Raw genomic sequence first — 17,933 nt, 5'->3', positions numbered from 1 at the left:
TAAGTTAAGAATGATAGGTTAAGAATGTTAATAATAATAATTTGTGTGGTTAAAACTTGCTAAAATCATATCAGCCTTGATTTTATTTTATATCTGATGTCATAATACAAATTTAATAATCTCATTCAGGTTAACCAACATTAATTGGCCCAAAATGTTTTCTTCTACTTGAACAACAGTATAGTTTTATACAATTAAATATTTTAATGGTAAAAAGAACAAACATCCTCTTTATTATTTTATTAGGTTGTTTAAGACAAAAAGTATACATTGTGAGGAATTAAAAATTAGTAAGATACATTCATTCTCCAGACTTAGCACATTATTCAATAAAACAAAAAATATAACAGCATATCTCAGGCACCAATTTGTAGGTTATAATCACTTTTGATACTTTTTTTTAGATTTTATTTATTTACTATTAGAGAGAGGGGAAGGGAAGGAGAAAGGTAGGGTGAGAAACACTGATGTGAAGGAGAAACATCAATGTTTCCCTTCCTGCATGCCCCAACTGTGACCAAACCCGCAACCCAGGCATGTGTCCACATGTGGACTCGACGTGGCAACCATTCGGTTCATGGGCAGACGCTCGACCAACTGAGCCAGGCTGGCCAGGGCAATCAACTTGTGTTGTTAATACTCAGGAATGATTAATACTACATTAATAACTTTTAAGGTACAGGTTATTAAAACTTTATTGTTTGTCTGCAGTTATTAAGTGTTTATACCAAAATCTTATCTCACAGAATGCTTTATAGAACTCCAACGCTGGCATTTCTGTCCTCAAGTTTGATTTTATAGATAATACCAGAGATTATCTGTCTGCATTAAAAAAATGTACTTAAGAAACTAGTCATATTGTGGTCAAAAGCAATGTTAACTGATGAAGAATAAAACGTAAATGATGGTGGAATATACACATGAGAACACTGAGATAGACCCTGGCGCAGGTATGTGCTACAAAAACATCAGTGGTAACCATCACCTTCATTTAGTATCAGAGGCAACTGAAGAGAGAGAGGACCTTACAGATGACCTGGTCTAAAACCATTCCGAGTATAATGGGTCTGGAGTATGATGGTTAAATGATAATTAGTGGGAAAACAGATTTCTAAAATAATTTTGTCTGATTTGTTTAGAAATATAGCAAAATACATTTACATTTACTATCATTTGATAATTTGAATCATAACATAAATTAACACCACAGCTCTAAATATCTTTTATTTTTCTTGTCAGCATTCCCTGGAACTTTGATCAAATAAACCCTGCACAGACTGTGTTGTGCGTTTTGGGCTTTATAAATACCTAGGGATAGAAAAAAACTCATGTTTCATAGAAAATTATTTTAATTACAGACCCTTTCATTTCTCTACAAAAATAAGGTAATCTTTAGTAAACAGTTTTTCCATCTCCCCCTTGGGCAATCAAAGTGGCATTTGGGGCATAGGGATTCAATATTCAAAAAGCATGGCCATGGAAAGGCTTTAAAAGTATGTCTAATTTGTACAAATTGAAGTCCACTGGGATTTCAGTGGCTTTTCGAACATTTTGGGTAGGCTTTTCAAAGACTTACAGGACTATTTGTTTATGGATAAAACTTACTTATCATTGCCAGAGAGTAAGGGTTATTGTGTTATTGCTGGATGAAATAAGGGTGACTAATGGGAGAAACTCCTGTCTTCTAGACACTTAAAACACACACAGTAATGATGAAAAATCAAAGGGGTAGAAAAAGTACGGTTCTTCTCCCAAATGTCACGTGACTAAAATTTTGAAGAAAGAGAGATAAAGGCAAAAATAGAAGCCAAATAGGAAGAAGAGTATATGCTGCAGTTTGGAGGGATGTCTCTGAATAGTTAGATCTACATAAGGATAAATAAAAAGAAGACAAATATGTGAAGGACTAATAAAGAGATAAAGCTGTTGAAATCATCACTTTATCTTTTCCACCTCAGTTAATGATGTATCCAAACAGGAGGTACTTATCACTAAAATTTTTATTAATCACAATAGTTTGTCTGACTTACATTACTACTAATGCTTCTGAAAATGATAGGTTCTTTTAGTTGACAAAAACAAGTGTAAAAATTCCCCACTGTACTGCTAATTAAAATCAAAGTGCTTACAATACCTTGAAGTGAATGGAAAAAAACCTAGCAACAACAGAAAATAGAATATACACTAACACACACATACATATACACACATACATATTATCTATCATCTATTTATCTATCTATCTACATTATGTCATGACTGTGAAAAAGAGGTGAAACAAATGTAACTACTGAAATACATTCCTTAAAAATATGAGTATTTTATTTCACAATGTGAACATACTTATCATTACTGAATTACACATTTAAAAATTATTTCAGTGGTAAATTTTTATGTGCTTTATACCATAATTTAAAAATAATAAAACGAAAGGTAACAGATTTCTGCATCCAGCCAGGTTAGAATAATTGGTGCTAAAATAACCCTCCCAAAAGAAAGCAAGAAGGAAAGAAGAAAAGGAGGGGGGAAAGAAAGAAGGGAAAGAGGGGACAGAAAAAAAAGAAAAGAAAAGAAAGAAAAAAATAAAGAATCTACATTTTACAGTAGAAAGAAGAAAAGCTGAGAAAAGTAGAAAAAAGTGAAAATAATAAAAATTCCAATTTATCTTATTTCTATTTAACACCATTTCTTTATTTTCCTTGAATGCAGAGGATGAAGTAAATCAGTCTTTCAACTGAGAGATGTATCTCTTAGCTCAACTAATAAAAATAAATGAAGAACATATAACTCTTGAAAGTCGCCTATTATTTTCTCCAAAAACAGGTAAAAATCAACACTTTGTATTCAATGACAACAACACTATACTGTCTTTAATAGTAGGACCATTGCCAAAGAAGAAAAAGATTATCATTTACTTTTTGTTCTAAAACTGTTTTTAAAGTTGTTTAAAAAGTCCTAATATAAAAATATGAACAGAAAAGAGGCCACCAAAGAAAGTATTTGTGATAGTTAACTTGTACTTAAAATCATTAGGAAAATACATATTCCTCAGTACTAGTATGGTCTCTATAGAGATATGGCATACCTCGTAATGGCTTTCTTCATTCTCCTGAATGTGGAAACCCGCAGAGCTGGGACATTTCTGAGGAGTGACAGGAATATTGTCACTTTTGCTGTGTGAGTTACACTGAAAGAGATTACCAAATAATTGTGACAAACTACTCCACATTTAGAGTGTCTATTGAGAGACATGGTTGTTTGCTAAGAGGCTAATTAAGTAGCACAACTTGAACCAACAAGGGTCAACTGTATACTCATAAGCACATGCATTAATATTGAGCTTTTACTGAAAACATAAAAAAATGAACCAAAAATAAACAAATTGTCAGAATGTTTTCACTAAAACTAAAGAAATCTAAGATGCAGTCATTTTATTTTTATACTTTCTTTGTATAAGCAATATTAATTTATTATGTTGATGATTTCAGTAGCTAAAGCTTATGTCTAATAGCTAACCTTAATAATACCTTACACAATACTATTTGTAAGCAACATTATCAAAGCAATATGTGTACATATATATGTCTATATATGACACATATTAACCTGTGACAAAAATATTATCCTTTTCTCCACTTACAGATGAAGAATATCAATCATAAAAATATTTTTAACAAGTTTGGGCCGCTACCCAGCTTTCTGGTTCCTTGTTCCATACCTTATCTATGACATGCATGGCCTTTATAAATGATGCATTTGAAATAGACACAAATAAAAACCCTAAAGTTTAAGGTCTTAAAATATTACTGCACTTTTTCTGTACCAAATATATTGTTAAAAATAGGTTAACTAAAATAATTCACTTGGAAGTAGATGTGAATAGTAGAACATAAGAGTTTAAATTATGGCTTGGCCTTTCTTTGTTAAAATATTAAAATGGCTCTTTTCAATATTCTTCACAAGAGTATTTCTATGGGAAATAAGATATTTACTTCCTGTTATCCTTGCTTCCTTCTTCTTTAAATCTCTTGCTAGATTCAAGACAAGGAATATTTATAATCATTGCAGTTAGGCTGTTTATAAACATAACAATAGGCTTTCTAGGATTTCTTTAATAAAAGATATTGTAGTGCTTCCAAAATAGATTCATTGTTGGTATATAACTGTTCCTCTCCCATAAGACTACAACATGTACAAAGAAATTTATTATGTAAGTTAGGGAAAACAGTATTTTTTCTAACTGGAATGCCAAAACACTCACATTACATTTTAAAGGGGTTTTTTGAACTAATATTAAACCCAGACAAGAGGCAAAAATATTTTTCAAAATTAGGATATTCTTTATTTCATTTTGAATATATCAAATAACTATCTCATTTATTTTTGTCTGTATATTTGTTTATTTAAGAGAAGCAACAATGTGGAAGACTAAGAAGGCATGACTTTCAAATCCAAAGTCATATCAGAAACTTTTGGCATGAAAAATATTATTTTATTAGTGTTTTCTCCACAAACAATATCAACCCTGTTCAAAACTTATGTCCCCTAAGAACTCTTCATGGGTAACTAAAGAAATGGTGATTGCCATTTTAACCTTTGCTTGCAACTTAAGCAAGTTTTTAGAGTTTGATGAATACTGCTCTGCCAAAATTAACTTTTAGAATGACTCTAAGCTTGTCTGAACAACTGTTATTATGAAGGCTTATCTGGTATCTCTACATTTGGGCTTCCTTAGCTTTCTAAAACAAAGAAATAACGTTTAGACCTTAAAATAGTTATTTTCATCTGTGATGTTTCCAGACATTTTAATCACTCAGTTCCTGTCCCTAGCCTCTCCTCATATCTACTCATGATGATTAATCTTATAAAAACATCTCATATATTATGCAGCTTTTCTCCCTAGAAACATTTGCTCGATTCCAGCGGCCCACCAGTGCCTCTCAGCCTGGCTGTATTGGAATCACCTGGGGAGTTTTTAAAAAATGTTCATGACTAAATCCCAACTCACACTGGAAAAATTACAGCTCAAGCAAAAATATTTTTTACATATCCAGATAACGCTAATCTGCAGCCAGAGTTTAGAATCCCTGGGTTATGGTTAAAATGTCTTTGTCGGGGCCTCAGAACATTAACAGGAAATTCTGACTACACTTCTCTTGCTCTTTACCATGTGTTCCTCACTTTCCTTATTTAACCTGCCATAGAGTAAATGGTATTTTTATGGATATATCATAATGCCTCTGAACTTGAGGAAAAAAACCTATATTTGTATCATACTTTATGATACAAATACAAGGTTTTATATATTATCCACAGGAAACCTCTGCAAAGAGCTAGAAGATATAATCCTTTTTTAACAGGTAGGAAAGACATGGGTTCAGATATATTTAATGCTCTTTGTGCAAGATTTACCCAGTAAAACACCTTAAGTGACAAGACTCAATTTATTTCTACTCTGTCATATCTCTGTTGGGTACATTCATTTGCTTATTTATTTACATACTCCACTCTTTGTTCATTCGTTTTTTTTTTTTAATTTTTAGTTATTTTCTGAGTGCATTCAATGTGTCAAAATTGTATTGGTTCACCCAGGTATGGTACTTAATATTGGTAATACCATGACTCTAGCAGGGAAATCATACATAGAAACAACTAATGCTATAATATGTTTATATATATTTAAAAATGTGTGCATTGGTGCTAAGGGACATAGAGGAGAGAATGACTAGACTTCTGGGTTTGATATATGGTCAGTCTTGAAGATGGATGAGTAAGGAAATGATGGTTAGCATGAATTCATGACAGAAGGAACAGCATAATCAAAGGCTACTAGAAATGAATTCTCATGATATGGCTTGTGAGCTGTGAGTAGTTTGATAATGCTTTAACCATAGAGTATATAAGGATAAATTTGAGAATAAGGACACAAGTTTTTAGTGTATTAAATTTAACAGCAGACCCAATGATGAAAAGTTAGAGAATTGTACTTAATAGAAGGAGAGACTACCAAATAATAAAACAGGTGCTTTATAACCAGTGGTGGTACCAAAGGTGAGCTTTTAACATTATTCCATCTCTCCTAACCTACCTAAGCAAAATGAGTACATTTGCAATATGACTGGAGCTCAGGTAAGTTCCTCTATCCCAACAATATTTCATTGACTAAAAATTACTTCTGCTTGCCAACTTTGACAAGAATAACTATATAATAAAATATAGTTAAGCTGGATTTGCTAAATCAGATTTAGTATTGCAGGAAACATGTAAATCAAACTTGAGAGGTATAGAACTCAACAACAATAAACATATTAAATGGAAATCACTTAACACATAACACATTTGGTTATGTTTTAAAATCAGTTTGAAGTTTTCTATCATCTACAGTTAATAGTCATTATTTTAATATGTGGATAAATCTTTTCTCCCAAAACATCCTTCACAGTTCCTGAAAAATTGTCCTCAAGTGCCTATAGAAATACCTACTCAAACTTGCCTCATTATCAGGAATATTAGCTCTTTCATTTTTGACACAAAATTTTAAGAAAGCATTTCATAGTGATGATATCAAGAGAAAAATGTCAACAGTAGCAAAAGCAATAAAAGTTTTATAAAAATTATAGAAATAAATAAGATGCAGCTAAAAGGGGGTTTGTTCTTTACATTTTCTACCCAACTCTATAGTAGCAGGAATATGCTATATTATATTATTCATTCTACCATCTCACAAAATCAAAGTTGTTTGCTAAAAATTAATGGCACTATTATAAATTTTGTGCAATCATTATGGAAGCAGTAGCCTTGTATTTTTGTGCTATGGGTTTCATTAAATAATAATTCTACCTGTTAAAACTCCCACTGAAAATGTTTTTCCTACCTGTTTTAAGAAACTAAGAATTCCTTTCATGAAGAATTGTAAAATATTCTTAAAACTTTTGATGCAAAAGTCCCAAAGGTTTACTAGAAATTTACACTTACAGAAAGAAGCCACTTCAAAGAATTGTCTACATTTGGTGTCTGTAACTTCTCTCCATACATTGCTTTGGAGAACCCACATGTATCAAATTCTCACCATCCCCATGCCCCAAAACTGATCTATCACGATCACCAATGACATCCACATTAGAACTCAAAGTGCAATTCTCAGTCCTCCTCTCACTCGACACACAGAATACTCCTTCCTTCTTGACACATTTATGCCATTAGCTTCCAGAACAACACACACTCATGGTTTTCTTCTCTTCTCTCATGTTCTCCTTATTGTATCATTTGTTATGTTAAAATTGAAAAGCCTAGAGCAGATGAGTCCTGGGTACTTTCTCAGAAAGTATGTTCTTCAATGATTCCTGACTCTAAATTATTCTCTCCATCAGAAACATGAGCAACTTCCCACTTAAAGGAAGGCAAGGGCAGAATTCTTGGAACATGTCTAAACAGGTTTATGTCAAAGTACATATTTTTTTAGTATTTCTAGAAACTGATCAAATGTGTATTTTAAGAGATCCAGAGAGTAGGTTCTCATCATTTCTAAAAATTTGTTTTAATTATTTGATATCCTAAAACTTACTCTGCCTCAAATCAGGAAGCCTTGGGTCTCTATCTACAGTCTTCTCTCTAATATCTTCTATGTTTCCTACATTGGTTAACTTTGTGGTCATCAGTAAATATGTTTGCAAAAAAGTAAAAATTCTCTTCAGATTGTGGTGAACACATAGGTATTCATTCAGCTTGGGTAATATTTATTTTGACTTAAAATGAAACAGTATATATATTAAAATCCAATGACATATAAATACCTATTCAAATCACTGAAATATAGATGGCTAGAATGCATATAGATTTCAAGGTAGAATGAGAAAAAAGTGAATAGTAAAAGGATTTAAAAGGAATATCAACTGTATCTATAGAATAGAGAGAGTGTCTATTTTTTTAAAAAGTTTTACTTCTCTTCTTTAAAAAATATATTTTTAAAAAAATGGAGACATAATCATCAGCATGTGTTAATTTGGGGTTCCAGAGACAGGTATTTTTCTTATTTCTCTAAACTTTCTCTAAATCTTTCAAATATCTGAAAATAAGCTCATAGAAAAAAAATCAGCATAATTTTGTTAAAAATCTGCTTCATCCACCTCATCGAGATTGTTGGTAATTGCTGTGAAAGGGCTTTATAAAGTATAAAATCTTGAAGTTGTTCATCTTCAGAAATAAAGGTACCACCTAAGTTTGAGGTCTTTCTGATTTGGCTCTAGGTCAATCCTCTTCTTTCAGTAGAAAATATTTTTCTAAAGCCAGGTAGGAAACAGGATTGTTTGTCCTTCTATAGTACTGTGGCTCAGGCTCAAATTCCCTTCTCTACTGCCTTTATATATAGTCCTGCTCTTTTTCACCTCATGAGAAGAAAGGGAATTCCTGGTAACAGTTTATCCCCAGCACATAATATAGTGCTTGCAGCATTACTAGGCAGCTTCTAAATATTTTAAGTGAAGTGAAATAATAAATGAAAAAAGAATAAATAAATAAATAAATGCAAAACTTTTATAATGACATATTCACCTAGATTATTCTGGTTTCTAGTTCTCTGTGTGAAAATTTCTTTGTACCTGTTTTCTTTTTTGTTTTGTGTTGTCTCCAACAAATCCATGCAAAACTAACATTACCCAAACTGACATTTTTATTACAAATGCTATCACAAAAATTAAATGTACTAGTAGCATAGATTGAGAGTATTTGTAGTAGAAACATTAAACAAATCTGTGGGTTTCCTCAACAGGTTTTGTTTCTTCAACAAAAGACCATTAGCAACTCCTGGCCAGAAGCAAATTCCTTACAGTAATATATTACCTAAGTGGATAAGTTTGCATTTACCTACTTCATTAATGTAATTTTTTTTTCTCCTGTTCATCTTCTGGGACCTGTATCATTTCTCTACCTGGTAGATTTTGCCAAGCCTGCCCTCTTGATTCTTCCAGAGCAGCAGACTCCTTGGTATGTGACTTGACCAGGATATACTCCAAACACCCTGAAATGACACTAACTCTTTTCACTTGGTGCAAACTCTCCTCCACTCTTCTCGCAATCCCCATTCCAGATCTCTCTTCAGTCCAGAGACACTTTCTCCCTGCTTCTTCACATGCCAAAGTACCTCTGTTCCTCTCTTCCTCGAAAACACTTTCTTGCTCCTCTGTACCAATGAGCCTGCCCATTTTTGCTCCAGGTTTGTAGACAGGCTATCCAGGTGGAAGTACTCACCACTGCTCAACGAACGGCAAGAAGCTAACTGTACCAATGAGGGATTTATGAAAAAATAAAAGCTGATTTTTATACAGCCTTAGCCACAAGGACATTAAATAGCCCTACTGGCTCCCCTCCATTATAGTTCCCTGTAAGTAAGTGATATTAACAGATAAAAAATATGTATTTCTTATTGTGCACTTTGTTTTTGCAAGTAGGTAACTTTTAAAGTATAATATTTAGTTAACTTACTATTTACTGATACGCTAAATGGAACCCATTTGTTCCAAAGAAGTTAAGATATAAGGAATACTTTATAATCAGGAAAATATTAACATATCTGGGTAAAAGGGGGATTGGAAAAAATATCTATGAATGTGAAATTAAAGTCTGGGGAAATTCAGGAAGTGGTTCAAGCTGAAGTACCAGATGAACCATTTTATTTCTTTTTTCTTTGTTTAGGAATTCTTGCATATGCTACCCCAAAATTTAGTGGTCTCTATTATAGGCTGGCTGACATTTTTCAAAGAGTTGTACCAATTTAATAAAATGTATAGGTGCCAAGTCCCATAACCAAGAAATCGCTTTCTCTCACTGTGTTATTGCTTAAGTGGTATTTGAGAGCAATTTATTGCCGTAAATATCTTTGGTTCCTCTAAATTTTAGCAATGCTATATATATTGCCTACTCCCTGAGAATGCTTACTCAGTTGATTTTCCTTCTATGCAATGACTTTCAAGGTTTTTCTTCAGGGACTATTCACAAATGCACAGAGATAAAGATAGAAGACATATTCCAAAAATAATCATTCAGCCTTTGAAAGAGCTTATTTTAGGCTTAATTTTGTCTCCTGTTGCCAACAAAATATTCAGAGTGGGGAAAAAGAGAAGAGTAATTGTGTAACCTTGTAAAATTTTTGTTAGTTCAATTAAGAATTTAACATAACACCCTATACCATGTGACCCGGTAAGTTCTCCCTAAATGTACCGTAACAGAGCCACCCTTTGTGAATTGAACACTGACTGTGCTGAAGAGTCCTCACGGAAGAGGTTTTGGGGTGCTGGGAGCAAAAGGATGAACATAATTTTGTTAAATAAAGAAATACATGGATAAGCCCCTGTATGTTCTCACACTCAACTATAAATTCCATCATAAAAAATTACTACTAAGCTCTCTAACTTAATATACATAAACTGGATACAATTTTAGGTCATTACTCACCAAGGAATAGCAATGCAAAACCACCTTCATGCAGACCACAAATTGTAGCTGCTCTGTGCACATTGCATTTTCCTTAAACGGTTCACGGATGGCATATTGGTTTTATGTATCTCTTTTGACTCAGTTGCTATGGGCATGCATAGAAATAAAATCCCTCAGAAAGTATATTTAAACACTAATGTTCTGTACTTTACACTTTCCCCATTGTTCCCTTCCTTGTATACCTTACTGTATAGCCATTTCACAAGAAGCAATAACACATTGAAAGGTTTTAAATTACAAAAGGATTACATGCTATATTGCCTGGGCAAAGCTCTATTAATGCCAGTAGGCATTGTGCATTGCAACTTAATTCTGCATTTTAAGTAAATGGATGTAGGTAATATAGGCTTTTGCAATTTTGCAGACATTTAAAGAGAGATACTAACTTCTGTTCAGACATTTAAAGAAATGTGGGATCAGAAATTTCAGTACCATGGTTAATCCTAATTATGCATGCTATGTTTTTTTAAGACAATTGTTTTGTAGTTCATTTTAGTTTATTATTTGTTGTTATAAAATCCCTGAGAATTTGCATATTTTTATCACTTAATTGTATTTATACCATGAAGAGAAATAAAAACTAAATTTTTCTCAACACAGAAAATAGTCTAAACTATTTTATATTAAAATATAATGGAAGAGGTCCTATTTTAGCTATGTTCACATGGATTTAAAGATGAAGTCTTCTGTTATGTTTCCAACTTGAATTGGAAGACTTCAGAAAGGAAAAATGATGAGTTTCATTTTCATTCAAGTCACTCAATGCTTAAGAATAGATAAGCCAATGCACTTTTTGAGTTGGTTAAAATTTGAGGAGTTCTGAAGAGTATCAAATATATCATGCCAAGCCTAATTTATTAGAGAACAACATATTAGTTTATCACATGTCCCATTAACTGGCATCAAAGTGCAAATAAAAGTTATATGAGCCTAAGATATAAGTGAATTCAGTTATACAGTGATGGGCTCTCCACATAATAAATATTTCTCTTTTATGCCCAGGTGGTCATATAAGAATTGCATTTACATATATGTACATGCATGCAACATGCACATACCATGCTTGTGAAGGCATATTTGATGCACATTATTTGTTTCTTAATAGATAATTGCATATATTTTTATATGAAGGAGTATATATTACATAGAACTGCTTTATTAATATTATATGAAAACTATCTTTTAAAAAAGATTTTACCCTCAAATATATAAATTATATATTATATGAATACATATAATTTTTAAATGTGCTATAAATAAAGCACATGTTACACTAAAGTTTAAGGTGAAAATGTTTTTAAGAAATAGTTTTACATAGAATTTTAATTATATTTTGAAATGTCTGTGATAAAAAGAAAAATTAAAATATCTAAACTGAATAAAATGTGAAATGGTAGAGTTACATCCTTATATGCTTTCCAAAAATAAACTTTTAACATAACATTAGTCTTGTGCATCTTTAACATCAGTCTGCCAGTCAACCTCCAGTAAAAGAATCTCTGGGTAATAAGCTCAGAGATTCAAATCTAGAGTTCACTTAAGTCAATTCAAAATTCAAGGGTGTGTCAAATTTGAATATTCTCTTTTCAAGGCAAATTCTTAAATAAGTTTAGTGGTTTATCATACTTCTTTTACTGGGAAGTTTTCTAAAACAGAGCCTGAAGCTAGAGCCCATGTTATTAATAGCACATTCAGAGAAAAATGAGAGAGAGAAAGCGCATGCTTTGTTTTTATAGTACATTAATAATAACAAACACTATTTCTTGAATACATTATTTTAAGATGCTTTTATAAATTAAGTGCTTTGTATTTTTATTTTAAATTCATTTGTGCAAATAGTACTATACCTAAATTTGAGTGAAAATGTGTAACTTTTTAAACTAATGAAAGAGAGTATAAAAAGAAGTTCTGGAAGCCCTGGCTGTCGTAGTTCAGTGGATTGAGTGTGGGCAGTGAACCAAAGCATCACAGGTTTGATTCCTAGTCAGGGCACATGCCTGGGTTGCAGGCCCTGGCCCCCAGCAGCCGCACATTGATGTTTCTCTCTCTCTCTTTCCCCCTCCCTTCCCTCTCTAAAAATAAATAAATATATAAAATTTAAAATTCAGTATTCTATCAAAACCAAAACCAAAACTCTCTTCCTTTAAAAAAAAAGAAGTTCTGGAATATGTTAACAGTGTCAGCTAACACTTTGGGTTCCTGAACTGTTTTTGAATCTCGGCTCTAACACCACCTGATTTCATCATTTCACAGCCCAGAGTCTTCGTAAAATGGGCAGTTTAGATCAGAGGATCTCCTCTACCTCTCCAAGTCAAAAGGCAGTAAATATGTGAGATATTATTAGATGCGTTACCCTAAAACTTAAGATAGTGTTTTTCCCACAAATATTAATCTCTAACTTCAGACCTTTATAAAATAATGTATGTACATAATTTACTTGACTAAGGGACTTCAGGAAAGCTGAAACTTGACCCCATTTGTTCTTTTCTTGATGATAGTTTTGAAAATGTGTTACTTTATTAAAGCCAACATGCAATTTCACGCCCTCATTTTCCCTATAGATCCTTTTGTTCGTAAAGACAAAAAACACCACTATCAATGGTTTAATGTTTATTGACTACACTTCCATTTCTCCTCAGAAAAAAAAGTTGGTGCATTGAGTGACTTTTGAAATAATTTAGAGTATTTAGTGCCAAATTAAACTAATCACAGTGATTTAGATGGAAACTCTTCAGCAAGTATGGAATATATCCAGTTATAAATATTTCAAAGGCTAGAGTGTTTTTCAATCTATTTTTTAAATTAAAATTATGTAGCCCTGGCTGGCATAGCCCAGTAAATTGAGCGCGGGCTGCGAACCAGTGTCGCAGGTTCGATTCCCAGTCAAGGCACATGCCTGGGTTGCAGGCCATGACCCCCAGCAACCGTACATTGATGTTTCTCTCTCTCTGTCTCTTTCTCCCTCCCTTCCCTCTCTAGAAATAAACAAATAAAAATCTTTAAAAAAATTATGTGTATTTTAAGGAACAAAACCAAGTCACTGAAATATGCTCATGTTTAAAGTCTCAAAAATGTTTTTTCTTTCAGGTTTGGTGTGAGAATATCTGAGGGAATGTACTTTAAAAACCAGGGAAGATTTATAGATGTAGTCACTGATAATAGAGTCATCTTTTGAATTACTTTCTTTGTCTTCAAGCTCTAAACTAATATAACTTTGACGAAACCACTTTACTGTTTATCTTTTAATCCTAAGGTCATAGAACTGAAACACATAGATGAATCTCTAAAATACTAACATTTATTTGATTTATCTTTATGAAGTTATTCCCTTGGTAAAGAGAGGTATGAAAATGAACCAGAAATAAATTATAGGAAGATATACAAAATTTTGTTGTGGTAATGTATATTAATAAATATGAAGCATAACTGGAAAGTATTTCTTTTCTGAGGAAAAATGATGTAACATATAATTTGATCTTCTCTTGAAGAAGTACATTAAATGTTATAACTTTTATGAAGATTCTTGCAAATAAACACATTCTCTCATTCAACAAACATTTTTTAATAACTAACCTCCTATGTGCTGAATATTTTTAATGATTAGGCTAAAAGAATAAAAGTAAGAAATAATCCTTGTCTTGAAAAATATGAGCTATAGTAATTACAGTCATTTTGATTAATTCTGTATATCTCCCAAATGTATTCAGCAACATACATAAACATCTCAAAATAGAGGCTGGGGGATGAATACAATCTAATGAGAATAGTAAGCAGTGGTACTTACACATTCTGTTGATTTTTTTTCTTACATAGTGTTCTTTAGAAGAATACAGAGTAATAGTTATTTGTCAGGTGATAATACTTTTTGATCACACAATGATATCAAAAGAAATATATTTACTCCAACTATTTAGGCTTAACATTTAAGTCCATGGTAGTCTTATGAAGTCAAAGAGGGCACTATTTAAAAGTGATTTAACAATATGTAGAGGATATTTTATAAAATATTTCTCTTTATATTAATAATGCTGATAATAAAAGTCCACTCACAAATCAAGATAATACATGATTTAAGAAAAATAATTTTAGGAAAAGAGAAATATATACATGTGTGCACACATATTCTAAAGATTGCATCTTAAAATTCAATACTATTGAAGCATAGCTCTTTGTGATATCATATTAGCATTCTATTACAGTTCCAAGCTCTTTTACAAAATATTTTAATTCAACCTTATAAATAAAGATTTAACAAGAATAAGTAGAATTTTTCACTCTTCTCATTGAAAAAGAAAAAAATAAATTCTGCTGGACTATTCTCACAGTATATTTTTCTTATTATTTTGATTACCAAGAGCCCTAAAATAAAGGTGGAATAAAACCATCAACACTAATTTGTGTTAGTTTTTATACATCATTACAAAAAGATGTTTAAATTAATCTTATAACCTGCAATATTCTGTAACAACCCAAATAATAATAGGTCACTTTAAAAAGCAAAATATAGCTTTTCCATAGCTGCCAAGGGGTAGGAGCTTGGGGAGGACAGGGTGTGTGTGCATGCATTTGTATGTGGTGTGTGTGCCTGGGTGTGTGGAGAAGCAGCAGGAAGGTCCCCAATAGGGTAGCTGGCTTCTTTTGAGGCTCAACATAAAAAGAAATAGGAAATCAGAGTATATATGACTCATACTCATGACATTGAACTCAGTAGCTCTGAATCCCTCTCTGCCTTTCTTTCAGGCTTTGCTCTTTTTATTTTTATTGAGTATTTTGGGGGTAACATTGGTTAATGAAATTATATCAGTTTCAGGTATATATTTCTGTGTTATATCATCTGTATAGTGTATTATGTGTTCACCACCCAAAGTCAAATCTCTTTCTACCACCATTTATTCCCACCTACTTTATCCTCTTTTACCACCCCATCCTCATTCCCTCTGATAACCACTAAGTCCTTTCTTAACATTTGACAGAAATTACTCTTGGGAAGCTGTTGGCTTCTTTCTCCCCCTTGGCCTCCATAATGCTGATCTGTCCAGCCCTCAATCCTTCTCTGTATTTCAGGATATTTCCCATTGGAAGCATACTTTATATTGATGTTTCTCAAGTCTACATTCTCAGTTAGTTTATAATCTCCCTATTTCTTATTTCTCTGGGGAACTTTATGCAATTTCCTATCTTTGATCCTACCCTATATAACTAACTATAATTGATGACACCCAAACTTACTACTTCAAAACCAACTGTGCTATTTTTCAATATGAATTTTTAAACACTTTTTTAAAAAGATTGTATTTATTTATTTTTAGGGAGGAAGAAAGAGAAGGAGAGGAACATCAATGTGTGGTTGCCCCTCGCACGCCCCCTACTGGGGACCTGGCCCACAATCCAGGTGTGTGTCCTGACTGGGAATCAAATAGGCCATCCTTTGGTTCCAAGGCCGACACTCAGTCCACTGAACCACATCAGCAAGGACTGCTTCAACATGAATTTTTAAATATATATTAAATATTCCATTTAAGATTTCTTCACACATCTTGAAACCAACTTGTCTTATGACCAAGTAATTGACTTATACTCTCCTTACTCTTTTCCTTTAGTATCCATTGCAAATATAACATTTTTAACATTCATTTATCTGTATAATAATGTGTTTGTGTGTCTGTATTCTCCTTTGATGTCCCAGTGCCATGTACAGTATCTAGCACTTAGAAAATTCATAAAATTATTTTTGAATAACTATATCTAGGTTTTTTTTAAATATCAAATTCTGCTTTAGAAACACAATTCATTGGCACTCACAGAGCTCTATTGATTTGCTACAGCTAATTGGAAGTATTGAATATTTGGGATTGTTTTGCTCAGACAGATTACATGCAGGCATAAGGTTTCAGAGTGCTCCAAAGGAAAAAAAAAATCATTGTATTCTCTTTAAAGCCACAAGCAAGTAGTTATGTCCCAATGGGAATAATAACCTCTCTCTTCCGTGTCAGGTAAGGTGCTAAGACAATTCAATGAGATTTAGATGTGAGAGAATTTAAAAACTATAAGGGACTCAATAAAGTTAGGTTGTGCTAGTATTAAAATCTATAAAGTATATATAACGTATCCTTATTATTCCTTATTAAGTTCTAAAACTAGCATGATGGTAATTTTTCAAAATAACAGATTAAGCCAGCAATTTTCAATCTTTTTCATCTTATGGCATACATAAACTAATTACTAAAATTCTTTGGCACACAAAAAATACATAATTTTGCTGCTCAAAGAAAATCAGTGTAATTTTTATTCATTCACACTGGACAGCTGTTGTTATGTTGGCTTTTGTCATTTTTTAATTCCAAATGGCTATTGCTGTGTTGACTGCCATTTTTTTTAATTTGACAATCTAAGGGAAAAGAGGTCATCACTCCTGACTAAGTAGCCAGGTACTGCATGTTTTAAAAATTCTTGAGGCCCACCAGTGTGTGGTGGCAAATCAGTGGAAAATTCCTGGATTAAAGTAATGTTTCTGAAATTCTTTCATTTCTTAAACATACTTATATGATTGATAATATGTTTGCCCACTAGTATAACAAAAATAATATTCTGCCTTTTACCCTTACAATACAAGAAGAACTTTGGCATGCTGTTGTTCAGATGAACATGTTCTTGATATCTAAACAGTGTGTGCATTTACTTGGATATTCTTTGTCTTGTAAGAGACTTGATTTAATGATCCCACATGGTTTAAGATGCACACTTTCAACTTTTACTCAAGAATAATAGGAATAGATAATTTTCTCACTGTGTTTTTAAGAACGGAATATAAAACAAGAATAAAGGAGGTAGCCTCAAATGGATTCAGTTTCCGGGTAAATAAAGGAAAAACCAACTGCATTCTCATTGCCACTAATCCTTGTGATCTTTATCACAGCTTTCTGAAAATTCCTGAGCTGTAGCATTAATCTCCTTGAAAAGGGGACACTAAATTTACAGTGTTTTTTTACATGTTCCTATGCAAGTCTTGAATGATGAATTTCACTGTCTGAGTGAGGTGGTTTACCTCAGCATATAATTTCTCATATTAATAACCTTCCCCAGAGGAGCTGAATGACCTTCTATAAATACAATCCCTTCTTTCAATCAAAAAATTAAAGCCTATAACCACCTTGTAATCCATCATCTTTTTTACAGGCAATTGTCAAAGCAGAAAACAAAACACAAATCCCCAATCCTCAACCCATGTAATGTAAAATTATGCAGCTTTCTACACTTATGTAACATGGATATATTGAAAATTACATAGCATTTTGTATTCCAAATCAGTTCTATTGAGTGAATTCCTATTTCCAGTGAACCATCATTTTCACAGCCAAAAATAACTCCTTTCCCAAATCAAAGGCATCCTGAAACAATAACCTCCTGAATGTTTGTATATTTTCAATCAGTCTTTTTAAAAA

General features: G+C 32.4%; 1 protein-coding gene across 4 annotated transcripts in view; it reads right to left on the bottom strand.

The window, feature by feature from the left end:
* PCDH9 (protocadherin 9) overlaps positions 1–17,933 on the bottom strand; it is an 882,465-nt gene that overhangs the window by 563,025 nt on the left and 301,507 nt on the right. For 2 of the 4 annotated variants that reach the window (XM_028526261.2, XM_028526264.2), the window contains exon 3: positions 3,086–3,187. The exons of the other annotated variants lie outside the window; for them this stretch is intronic. In XM_028526261.2, the coding sequence (XP_028382062.1) occupies positions 3,086–3,187 (102 nt within the window). The remainder of the gene's footprint in view (positions 1–3,085; positions 3,188–17,933) is intronic. 4 annotated transcript variants of the gene reach the window in all.

The sequence above is a fragment of the Phyllostomus discolor genome, chromosome 11, assembly GCF_004126475.2.
Source record: "Phyllostomus discolor isolate MPI-MPIP mPhyDis1 chromosome 11, mPhyDis1.pri.v3, whole genome shotgun sequence".
NCBI classification, from domain to species: Eukaryota; Metazoa; Chordata; class Mammalia; order Chiroptera; family Phyllostomidae; genus Phyllostomus; species Phyllostomus discolor.
The sequence above is the reverse complement of the archived record's forward strand: the minus strand, read 5'-3'. Positions and strand labels throughout refer to the sequence as shown.